The following is a 13,252-nucleotide window of genomic DNA, read 5'->3' on the forward strand; positions in this document are numbered from 1 at the left end:
TCTCACCCTTTTATTGACTATGAGAACTACTTAATTCTTTCTAAGGGATTCTTGCCTTCAGTAGTATATGTAGTGGTCATCTGAATTAAATTCACCCATTCCCATCCATTTTTCACTGACACCCAAGATGTCAATGTTTAATCTTTCCATCTCCTATTTGACCACATCCAGCTTACCTTGGTTCATAGATCTTACACTACTAGTGTTCCTATGAAATATTGATCTTTATAGCATTGGACTATATCTTATCTATTAGATTAAAAGATCCTTTAGGGCAGGGTAAATATCTAATTTCCTTTTTGTATACCCAAAACTATTAGAGTGTCCTATATGTCTTTAATTATTTTTTATTGAATTGAATTCCCATATTGTGCCCTTCACAGGGTACACAAGAATTTCTTTTCTCTCTAGTTCTACCTGCTTAGTTCTATATTACAAGCTAGGGCCTTCACTTAGCTCTCCTAGACCCATCAGAAATTGGTTCTTTCTAACTGGTTTCCTAGTTCTCCTCTCCTACCATAAAACCCCTAAACACATGTACAATTGACGTTCAGACAGAACAGCCCCTCAGATCTGATTCTCTTGAGATTTTGATATACATACATTTTTACCAATCCTTTCTATTACAAAAGGCCTCATTATTCTCTTATTTCAACCCTCTTTTGCTCTAAACAGACTCTTCTTTTTTAGAGGAGGAAATGAAAGCACAGCATATTGTGGCACATTTCCTAGATTTTTGAAGAACAAATTTTAAAAGGTCCCAGTAGATAAGATTCGATATTCTAAAGTTCTACAGGGAAAGTTAGCCTGGGGAAAGATGGAAAGCTCTTAAGAGTAAATTTCTAAAGATACCCAAAAAAACCCAATTCTGCTAGTGAAGAAAATGGGTATTATCTAAATAGACCAATCTGAATGCACAGGATATCTGTGTACCAATTTGGATTTTTAAAAGACAAATACTATAGTATTCCATCACATTCATATACCATAACTTGTTCAGTTAATACATATTTGTAATGGGTTTTGTTTTTCTTGTCTTCTCAACAGGCAAGGAAAGGAGAGAATTCAGAACTTAAAATTAAATAATTTTTTTAATTTAAAAATATAAGTATGTAACATGGAAAATGGTACAGGTCTCCAAGAATATTGTCAGAGTGCTAAAGCTCAGAATGACCTAAGACCACTGAGGAAATCTAAGGTAAATAAAGGGAATTTAATGGAAAAAAGAGAAGGATAAAAGAAAGACTGTTACTTATGGTAGATAGAACAGGAATGACTGAGGATGAAAAAAAAAGTAGAGCTCAATTCTTTTCTTCTGTTTTTTTCTATTGAGCAGAAGAATCTTTGGACAGGAAAGGATAGCACAAAAATGACTAATATGTAGTCAAATCCTAAGATAAGTAAGGAAAGAAAAAACATCTAGTCGCTCTTGATAAGTGAGCTATATCCATGGATAATGAAAGAACTGATGGATATGGTTGCTAATCTACTGTCAATGACCTTTGAAAAATTATAAAGAATGTGTTATGGAGTCACTGGATTGGAAAAGGACAAAAAGTTGTAATGATTTATTAAAAATGAAAGAAACATACTGGGAATACAGGGTTGGCTCAATATTAAGAAAACTATATTAGCAGCATCAGACCACATTAATAACAAAAACAAAAAATTGAGGATTATGTTAGTAGATACAGAATATGTTCTTGACAAAATACAACTCCAATTTCTGTTGAAAACAATAAAAATCATGGTAATAAATGTACTTTTCTTTAATATGGCAAACAGTCTATCTAAAACCAAGCTCCAGTGCTAACAGAGAAATACTAAAGGCCTTTCCAATAAAATCAAGGGTAAAGCAATGAAGTCCATTATCACCACTGTTACTTGAAGTAGTTCTAGAAGTACCAGCTGTAGTTAAAAGAAAAGAAAAAATAAGCTGAGGGAATAGGCATAGGCAAAGAAGAGACAAAATTACTGCTTTATGCAGATATCGCAGTATCACAGAATTTGAGCATGTCCAAAAGGATCTTAGTGAATCTAATCCAACCCATACACAAGAGGAATTCCCAGTCTCCACTTAAAAACTTCTAAGAGGGAAGGGAAGGACCTAGCACTTCTGTAGGTAGCCTTTTCCACTTCTGGAAAGCCCTAATTGTTAGGTTGTTTTTTTCCTGAAAATCAAGCCTGAATTGGCCTATATGCAACTTCTGTAACCCCTGATCCTGTGCTTTAAGGGCAAGCAGAACAAATCTAATCCCTCTTCCACAGCAGCGCTTTAGATACTTGAAATCAACCATAATATCTCCCATGATTCTTCCCTTCTCCAAACTAAACATGCCCAGTCTTTTCAATCAATCCTCGTATGGCCTTTCACCATTCTGGTTGCCCGTCTCTAGGTACTCTCCAGCTTATCAATGCTTTTCTTAAGCTATGGCCCCCGAACTGAACACAGTACTCAGATGAGGTCTGATTAGGGCCAAGTACACTGAGACTATCCCAATACATTGCCACAGGCAAGTCTCCCCATTGCCACCATATCTATGTGTATTTCCTATCTTCCACTTCCTTCTCCTCCCAGAAGTTTGATGTCTCCATGCTCCTTTCTCATTCCTTTCCCACCTTCCTTTGCCCAGTATAAAAATATGATTAATGGGTGCTGCTAGGTAGGGGAAGGAGAGTTCCTACTCATATAGAATTGCAATAGCTATATATAATTTTCAGCTTTTAGGGATCTTAAAAGTCCTCTAGTCCAGGCCTCCTTATTTTGTAGATGAGGACTTGATCAGTGAAAAAAAAGTCCTGAGAGCTAGAGTGATTTCCCCAGTGGCAGAACTGACTACTCGTATAATGTACTATGCCAGGTTAACTTTCTGCTGGCTGCCTTCTTGTCCATTAAATCAATCAACACATTATTAAGTGCCTACTGTATGTCAGACACTGTGCATTTTAGGCTCAGAAATCAGAAAATTCCTCTATCAAATTGGATGACTCCTCTAATACAGGTCATAGGATTTTTCCTGTTATCTATCTACTTCACACAACTCTTAAAGAATGGAATGTAGAAGTACTATTATTTCCATCTTCAGAAAACAGGGGCACCAAGTTATTTAAAAGAGCCACATGGAGAATCGGTGACCAAAATGAGATAAGAATTTGTGTTCTTCAGACTCCCTGCTTGGTTCCTACCTGTTTGTGCAGCCCAACAAAGCATACTACTTGCAACCCAGCTGCAGCTATAAGTCATCAAGTGGGGTTGTACAGGTACCACAGCAAGAAAGACAGACTGCAGGGTGACAAGCCACGGAGCAAATGTGAATCATCTGACTTATTCTAGGACCCTAGACTCATAAGGTGCATTGCTTTATTCTCTCTGCAAAAAGCAAAGAACTGAAAAGGATACCATTGTCTTTAGAATTTGTAGTGATTCTCTAATCATTCCAGAATTCTTTCTGGGTTTGTCTTGCTGCCCCTCCTTTGCTGAGGAACCAAAAACGGTGGGGTTCTTCCCTGTGAATGTTAGCTTTGGCACCTTTCCACTTCTAGTGGTAGAATCCAGTGATGTCGTTACACTCAATTTCTTCTCTCATCTCCAGGGTCAGATATTTAGCTAAAGGATGGCTACTGTGCTTGTATTTATGCTTATGAGAGAAACAAACTTGGGAATTTGTGAAGTTGCACAAGAGGCTAAGAGGCTTAACCCAGAGAGCAGGGGGGTTGGAGGGAAAAGAATTTGGCATTGAACAGTTAAACTTCATCCTAAATATACTTCTCAGCAGCAAAAAACATTAAGTTAAAACAAAGCTCAAGGGCTTATAGAAAACTCTGCCTCTGTCCAGTAAAACCCACAGCTTGTAACCTCTTAACAATTACTGGTTTAATGAGGTCAGCCTTCTATTTACCATCCATTCTCAAACTGAGCATGAAGAGACAGCACAATGTAGTGCAAAGAACACTGAGCTGAAAGCCAAGGAAGATTGGAATTCTAGTTCAGAAGACCAGTGATCGATGATGTTAGCAACATCACTAACCCACCTGGACCTCAGTTTCCTCATCTGTAAAATGAGGAGGTTTGACTAGATGATCCAGAGGCCCTTCCAGGTCTAATATCTGTTAGTCTTCGTCTCTGGGGCAATTTGGTGTGAACAGGAAGGGCACTTACGATCTTTGTTCCCATCTATCTGTAGGTCAGATGGTGATGATGCCAAGTGCCAACATTTTCCAAAAATGTAATAGTCTGGATCAAGAAGAGCTAGTTATGCTGAACAGAAACTCCTAGCATACATTTCAAGGAAGCCTCAGGGTAGGATTTCGTACAATCTGAGTTCCTTAACTATGGATTGTGTCTTGTACAGGTTTGTCCTTGTCAGTGTTCTCGATCCTGTTTTTCTTTTAAACGTATAAAGGACACTTAAGGGAAAGCACACATTATGGGTGAACTTCCACAGAGACAGCAATTGTGCCTAGCTTCCATTTGGACTTCTAAGTGATATCTTCTGGGCAATTCATATAATTTATTTTTGCCTAATTTTCCTCATTTGTAAAATAGAAAAATAATGCCTACCAGATTCACAGGGCTGTCATGGGAAAAGCCCTTTGTTTAGAGCACAGTATAAACATGTTTTTGTTATCATTGTTATCATCATCATCATCATCGACCACAGGAAGGCCAGGATGCATTGACTGCATGAGGGAAAGAAGAGGCTCCAAAAGGATATCACAGAGCCTTCTTCAGAGCTCTGGCTTAGAAATTTGTTCAGTTGTTCAGTAGGAATAGACACAGGGGTGGGGAACCTGCAGCTTCAAGGCCACATGTGGCCCTCTAGGTTCTTTGACTGAATCCAAACTTGACAGAACAAATTCCCTTAACAAAAGGATTTATTCTGTGAAACTTGAACTCAGTCAAAAGGCTGCACCCAAAGACCTAGAAGGCCATATGTGGCCTTGAGGCTGCAGGTTTCCCACCCCTGGAATAGAGTATACTCATGGTCTAGATCAGCCCACCAAAGGATTTCAGGCGGCCCAGGTCATAACTTATGCAGGCCCGGTCTAGATGTTCAGTCAGATCGATTTGGCCATAATGACAAAACAAACAAATCCCGCTCTATTATATTTCCATACCTTGTAGCAGAGACTATCACCCACACCCAAGGTGGAGAACACATATGACAGATCAAGAGTCAACTGTAGGTCCAGTCAAACTCCCTACCATCTTTCTATATTGTGTTAGTGATAACAGTCATTAGTTGCAGTGTCGTATGTATACATGCGAAGCAGCTTCTCACTTCCTGAGAGGTCAGCCATCTCGTAACCATCAAAAATGCGACAAACTCTGAAAGTAAGCCCCCCCAAAAAGACCTCTGATCAGCCAAATATATAAATCCAAGGCTCAGTGTCCTGATTTATTAAATGAGGGTGTTGGACTACATGATCTCTAAAGGTACTTGTTCAGCAGTTTTGGTTTCTCTTTGACGTTCTACTCATTTCTTCCTTTTATTAATAGGGTCCTCTTTGTTGTTTATATATTTATTTACTTGGTTGGTTTTTATTTATTTATTTTATTTACTTGGCTTTTACTCAGGCTTTCTCTGTTGACATTTTGGTGTTTTAGTGCTTTAAAAAAATTCACCACCACTCACTCTTGGACATCACCACCTTCAGTCACCAGTGGACAAGGTCCTGATGCTAGACTGTTGGACAGCCTAAATGTCCAGGTTTTGAGGGGATAAAAAGTTTGAGTAGGCTGGGTCCCCGAAATGACTAACATATGTGGAAGAGAAGACTGGTCCCAGGTAGGTTCTTAATCCCCTTTCCATCAGGCTCCATGCTCTGTTCTCACATACTTTGAGGCTTTAAGAGCCTTGAATGACATGTTTTTAGCCCTGATTCCTTCATCACCCTCTTTCCCCGTTTTTTTGGTATGTTGGGGGCAGATTCGGTGACTTCTGTTTATTGCAGGGTCACTGAGGGCGAGAGTTGGACACTGACTGCCATGGTGGAATCCTTGTAGTCAAATGAGGAATAATAGACCATCCATGTGCTTGTTCTTACTTTTGTTGGCATGTGGATTTGGTTGGGAGAGTGGATCAGGATCCTGCGTAAAAGTTCCAAGTATTAACCTTTCTCCTAAGTAAACTCATGAAGTTTTTACTTTGTGTGTGGGTTTTATCATATTATCTTGTCAATTCAACTATATTTTTTCTGTATCTAGCGAATAATGACTTTTTTGAGGTTTATAGAGATTTATAGAAGGTTTATGCTATTCCACTGTAGTGCTGGTCACATAATTGTTGGACAGAATGAATGTTATGCCAGCATCAATGAAATAATAAAAGAATGAGTAATTTCCTCAGGATTTTAGGTAGATCCTTTATGGAAATTATATAAAAGGACACGGATAAAAATATGGAAGGTAAGAAGACAGGGAGAATTGTGATCTTCACCAGTAGAGGGAGTACCTGTACCAGCGAGATATGGGTACATCTAGCTATCAAATTGTATTTTAATTTGTGTACATGTTCCGTTCCCCCTTTACCCTCCTCCCGGCCCCAGGTGAATTAGAAATTTCTTGAGAGAAGGGCCTATGCTCATTGTCTTCTTTGTGAACTAGCACCCAGCATAGTAACTGCATTTAATAAATTTTTGTTGAACTGAATGTCATAAGATTATAAAAGTTAGACAGTTATTTGGACTTGATTGTAAACGGTAGTATGCACCTGTATTTTTGAGAAGAGATGTGACGTGATGGGATTAAAGTGATATTTCTTCAAAACTAGTTTTAACAGTCACATAGAATAGGGTCCCAAGGCTGAGGCTGAGGCGACCCTACTCCAAGTGAGTTGGTAGAAGTCTCAACTGAATATTGAGAAGACTTCCTTGATAACTTCCATTAACTGCAAAGCATTAGAGCCTCTACTAGATTTCTATATTATAGACTAAATTATATGTTTTAAAGACAAGAAACACATACAGGAAAATTCCTAATAATGCAGCCTGTAAGGCTATTGTTTTAAAGTGTAATGTCAACACCACCAGTATGAAAAGAAAGATCTACCATGTATGCCCATCTTTATATCTCTTCTCTCTTCCTCCTGGAAATCCAATGAATTTTACATTCATACAAAGAGGCAAAGGGGGACTGTACATAGTATCCTGGATAAAACTATGATAGTCTTCTTCGACTCCTCCTTTTTCTGCATCCCATGTATTCAATCTGTCACCAACTCCTATCAACTCTTCCTTTGAAATATTTCTTGGATTCAGTCTTTTCTCTCCATTTTTATAGCCATAATGTTGGTCCTGGACTGCATTATTCAGAATGATACAATACTTTCCAACCCCCTTGTTTTACACATGGGGAAACTGGGACCTAGAGAAACAAAGTGTTGGTTAGTTGTAAAGCTAGTCCTAGTATAAAACCCTCACTTCAGCAGCCCCTAATATGTCTCCCCAGCTCCAGCTTATTTCCCTTTCAGTTTTTCATGTGAAAGAAGTAAAATGACTCACCCACAGTCACACAGCTAGTAAATGTTGGAGGCTGGATTCGAATTCAGGTCTTCTTGATTCCAGACCCAACATTCTATCCACTGAACCAAATAATCTTCTTAATCCACAGTTGTGATTATGCCACTCCTCTGCTTGAAAAACTCCTTTGGTTTCCCTTTACCTAACAAGCAGTGTCTAAGCTCCCTGGCCTGGCACTTAAGGTCCTCTGTAATCAAACTTACCTTCTGAGTTTCATTTCCTATTGCTCTCCCTCATGTACCATTTACTATAGCTAAATGCTATAGGGAGGAGTAGCTGTAACACAGGGAAATGAAGAGCAGTAGAGATGCTCAGTAATTCATTGGAGAAAAAACTGCAAGAATGGAGCCAGCAAGAAAACTCTAGCCACCCTGCATCGTTTGGTTAATAAGCAAGATGAACTAGAAATACTAACACAAAGAGGAAAATTTTCATTTCAAAAGATTGGCAGTAAAAGGTTGTTGGGTTTTTTAAAAACTATAGTGGAGGAAAGAAAAAGATCAAAGATAGGACTTCTGCTCAGAGTGGGAGGGATGATAATAACTGACAACAGAGAGAAGACAAAGCTACTCAACTTTGATTTCACTTCTTTTTTTCTCTACAATAGAGATTGACACTTATACTGCGAAGTATGTAATAAAAACGGCTACTCCAGAACTGATAGCCTTTTGCGGATCCTTCTTCCATTGGATAGTCAGTAGACCTTGATCTTCCTGTGGCCTTTGAGGATGGTGATAATGATAACAATGATACAAAAAACATGTTTATATAGTGCTTTCAAACTTAAAAAGGGCTCTCCCCATTGACAACCCTGTGAGTCTGCCTGGTATTATTTGTTCTATTTTCCAAATGAGGAAATTTACACAAAAATAAGTTCCATGACTAATTGGGCAGCAATATATAGAATAGCTTGGAAGAGATATAGACCAGAGGGAGAGAGACTCAGTGATCTTTTTCTCCTGTCCTGCTAACTAGTAGCATTATCTCTGCACTACCCTCCCAAAGTTTAAGTGACAGCAAGGGGTGCCATTTGGGTTCTAGCATTAATAATAACCTTATCATATTTCATTTACCCTAGCTTGTAGTAAAGTAGTGGGTGAAAGGAAAATAAAACTGAAAGTCTAAAGTATAAATTGAGAATTTTAAGCTCACATATTAAATGATACTATAATATATTCTGTTGGTTTATACACCTCTATCCACTTCCCATTCATTTCATGAGAGATTCTTACTTCATGAACAATCCGGAATAAACCATTTGAACAATAGAATTTGAAGTAAGATATCATTCAGAAGAACTGAACTTGAATCCTGCCTGCACTACTTACTAAATATATGGCCTTGGGCGGTCAACCCTTGGAAATCCAGGGGCTATAGGTGACATCTTGGGGCTTGTCTTTTCTGGGCCAGTCAAAGCATCTCATCTTCGTTGGGCTAGGGCTATAGTGGCCAGAGCCTCTCTGTGATAAAGGCAAGCTGACAGCTGCTCTGTGGCGACACATCCAGCTAACAAGTGATAGAAATTAAGTACGCTCAAGCTAAAAAGAGAGAAAGCACTGGAAAAGAGTCCCAAGGCAAAGACTGGATCCTGGTCACTATTAAAGATTAGGGGGTGGGGATCCTATAACAGGAGTGTGTTTTCCTCTTCACCCCCCCCCCCCACCAACCCCTAGTCACCAGTCATCAAGAGGAAGTTCAGGTTACTGTATAATTGTTCAACAAATTCTTCTTTGTCAAGAGTTTACTTTGTGTCATGGGGCAGCCAGGTGGCAGAGGAAATACAGTGCTGAGCCTAGAGTCAGGAAGACTCATCTGAGTTCAAATCTGACCTCAGACACTTACTAGTTGTGTGACCCTGGGCAAGTCATTTAACTTTGCCTCAGTTGCCTCATCTGTCAATGAGCTAGAGAAGGAAATGGTAAACCGCACCAGTATCTTTGCCAAGAAAACCCAAATGCAGTCACAAAGAGTCAGACACGACTGAAATGGCTCAACAACACAAGTCACAAGACTAGCCAATAATTAATCCTAATTAGACTTCGGGCCAATCAGTTTATCCCCCTTTCCCTGACCTGATTATCTTGTCCTCTTACTCTCTGCTCTTTTCCTTCTTGCCCTCTAGGACTACTGGCTCTCCCTCCTGTATAAACGCCTGATCGGACCCAAAGTTCTAGCAGTGCATGTTGCCGGCCTCCAGCGGAAGCCACGGCCTGGCAGAGTCATCCGGGACAAATTACGCATTTATGCTCACTGCACGAGCCACCACAAGTAAGTCCACCCACAGGTACCATCTCAGAGATCCTCTCAGGTTGGAGGAGCTGGATCCTGCTCCTTCATCCTTTTAGTAGCTTCAAGAAAGAACCCAGAATCTGATACAACAACCATCTTGGCAGGAATGCCACCAGAGCTTATTGATTCTTACTGATCTTGTTCCTATGCCCACCTCCTACTGTGTTGAAAAATGCTAAAAGAATCACTATGCCTGAATAATAAAGGGTTTTAAAACAAACCTACTAAAATACCAATTTAAAAACACAGGGTTTAAGTCAGGTCCATTGAGTTTATTCTTAGAAAGATTTGGAAGTTACCTAAGCTCTCTTTCTTTATACTTCATCATTTTCAAAGTATGAAACACCTGTTCTTATGCCCCAAGAAGCTTAGGGTGAGGCAATAGTATTGCATTTATAAATTTTAGATCCCTCACAGAATGGAGACCCATGCTCACTAGATATCCTAGAGTGACACTTACTTGGCAAAAAATGCCAATCTTAGTGGGAAATATCAGTTTCCAGTTGTAGGAGGAAAATAGACAAACCTGAGAAAGAAAAACCCTTCTCTTAGGAAACAGCATCTCTGAGCATAATGAAAACTTGGAGTAGGAAAGAATCACTAGATAGAGCTCTTGCACCAGGGTTATCAGAAGATGATCAGTGGAGTGCATAGTACAAAGGGCCCTACATGGTCATGTTACAGCAGTCACCTTTTCCCCCTACTCGATGATAGAGAAGCCTGGCCTAGTTAATTTCTCATGATAAGAGTTTTCAAAGAATCTCTCATAGTAGAGGAGGCTAGGGGCCAGTTGTCTTGTCTGTAGACACAATTATCTTTTGTGGATGAATAGAGACTGGGCTTGGTCCTATGCCAGGTGATTTTCAGCACCCCATTTGCTCAACAGGAAGCCCTGTCCAGGGAGTGACTACTTTATGGCATTTGTTTGTTGTTATCAGATCATTATATAAGGAAACATTGTTTTCCTTGTCTCAGGCCCCAGAAGCAACCACCCAAAAGAAGGACCACAATCATAGAGAAGAAAAATAATTTCAATATCTTCTGCCCCCATGGGAAAGCACATTGCCTGCAGTACTAATCACTCCACATAATCAAAGTGGAACAAAAGGCTGGAAACACCTATTTGGGAGGAGGGAACCAAACACAATAGTGACTTAAGAAGTGGGTTGAAACTTGGTAAGAAAGATTAAAATTGATTTTAGGAAGGTAATTCCCGTCACACTGTAAGTTCCCAACCCTGAATCAGTCTGTGGTTTTCTCATCAGTTAGAGAATATGTTTAGCCAAGAATATGATGAAATATAGTCTGTGCAAATCTGGACTTTGAAAGGTACCACATTCTAGTTTAATATCCTGCTAATGGATACATGCATTAGAACTGCTGCTCTTTGTGGCCATTCATTCCAAATAACACTGTTCTGACACTGCATCCTATTGGTCTGGCAGCTAAGGAGTGTATATGGAACTTGTATCAGAATAATCAGGCTTGGGCAGTGTCCAGCAGAATAGTTCGTCCATGATGGCAGGTCTTGGGGTCTACAGCACGGCCACATTTCAAGTTTCATTCTGAGCACCTAAGCCAAACTGATTCTTTCATTCCTTCATTTATTCGTTCTTCCATTACTTGTACACTCCTTGAAGTCAGATTACAGGATGATATAGTAGATTGAGTATAAAGAGTATGAGAACCCCTTTTTACATTAAAAAAATTTCAGAGCTCCTCCCACTTGGTAGCAATTGTATGTTAGTATGTTTTGATTATTAAAATGCTGATTTTAAGGGAATTTTTATTTTATTAATCAGACCTGTATCTAAACAGTGATTTGAAAACAGTAATACATGTGTATGGGACATTGTTTAGCCAATCTAAAAAAGCATATTTAATTATATAAAGTAATTTAATGAGAATGACCCCTAATTCCACTGCCTTAAAGGGGCCATCAGTTCTTGGGCTGGGAACCACTGATCTAATCCAACCTTCTTGTTTTTTAGACGAGGAAACTAAGACCCTGAGAGATGACAGTGACTTGCACAAGGTCGCACAGACTGACAGGAGCAGAGTTAGGATTTGAACTAATGCCCTCTAACTCTAAATTCAGTGCTCTAAGTTTCACTACCTGTCACAGTACCATGCACACAGTAATCACAGTGAGAAATGTTTGTTGAACTGAAGAAAACATGTTTTTTTTTTGTTTTGGGGGTTTTGTGGGGGAGGCTTATCAGGGTTAAATGATTTGCCCAGGGTCACACAGCTAGTAAGTGTCTGAGGCCAGATTTGAACTCAGGTCCTTCTGACTCTGGGCTGCTGGGCCATTTAGTTACCCCTTGTGCAGAAAACATTTTTAAGTATCTACTATGTGCTAAGTACTAAAGCTATTAGTACAACTTGGTTTCTGCCCTCAAGGAGCTAGATATAAGGACTAGTAAGGAGAAATAAAAGATATACATATAAATAAAATGCTAATTAGACTATAATAAGTGCATAAGACATGAATAAAGTGCTGTAAAATCAGATGAAAAAGAAGTCCCTTCCAACTAGAGAAAACTGAAAAGGATTCAGAGGGAAGGTGACATTTAAGCTGGATCTTGGAGGGCAGCTGGACAGAGATACGGAGGGGAGAATGTCCTGGGCAAGGAAGACAAGGAGAGCAAAGTTATGGAGAGTGTGGGTATGCTTGGCAGACAAATAACAGTATATGAGGGGAGTGTGAGTGTAAAATAAGGCTGAAAATGTTGAAGCCAGATTGGAGGGCCTTACAAGCCAAGCTGAGGAGTTCCATCTTTATGTAGTCAACAGTGAGAGGCTGTTGCAGTCTGACAGCTTGGGTAAGTCTACTTCCACAGTTGTTCCTAATCAAGCAATCAACAGGCATTTATTAAACATCCACAGTGTGCCAACCACTGAGCTAATGTCTTTGTTAGTCATTAGAAAGCCAGTGTTAATCTGCACTTATATCTCTGGCCCCCTCTGGTATCGCTAGCTCAGTCACTGGTCTTCAGAAGGTGATGGACTATTACATAGGACAGAGATGCTGAGGAGGTGTAGCAGGTCTACTAGAGATCACACTGAATGAAGAAGCAGTGAGCCTAAGCTCTGGCTTGAGCTCAGCCATCAGCAAGGTCGGCAATGTCCTGGTTTGTTCACTGGTGGGCTCTGTAATCAGAAACCTGCATGTGTGGGGCCTGCATGATTTGTTTCTCATTACAATTACTACTGATCCAAGACAACTAGCATGACACCTGGCTACAGTCAGGTAGACAATAATAACAGCAAGCAGGCAGTTAGGCGCTACTGACCTACCAGTGCATGTGTTCTAGCTAATTAAGTAAAAGTGGATTTGTTAGAAGGCTAAAGCATGCCATATCCTGAAGTCAGTCAAGCTAAATCTGTCCCAAGGGCCACATGCTGGACTCCAGCACTTTGTAATGTTGAACAAGCATTT

General features: G+C 39.7%; 1 protein-coding gene across 1 annotated transcript in view; it reads left to right on the top strand.

Annotated features, from left to right (window-relative positions):
- Positions 1-13,252, top strand: part of HPSE2 (heparanase 2 (inactive)) — a 746,397-nt gene that overhangs the window by 696,518 nt on the left and 36,627 nt on the right. Inside the window, exon 10 of the mRNA XM_036736909.1 lies at positions 9,644-9,789. Coding sequence (XP_036592804.1) covers positions 9,644-9,789 — 146 coding nt within the window. The remainder of the gene's footprint in view (positions 1-9,643; positions 9,790-13,252) is intronic.

This window comes from Trichosurus vulpecula, chromosome 8, assembly GCF_011100635.1.
Source record: "Trichosurus vulpecula isolate mTriVul1 chromosome 8, mTriVul1.pri, whole genome shotgun sequence".
NCBI lineage: Eukaryota > Metazoa > Chordata > Mammalia > Diprotodontia > Phalangeridae > Trichosurus > Trichosurus vulpecula.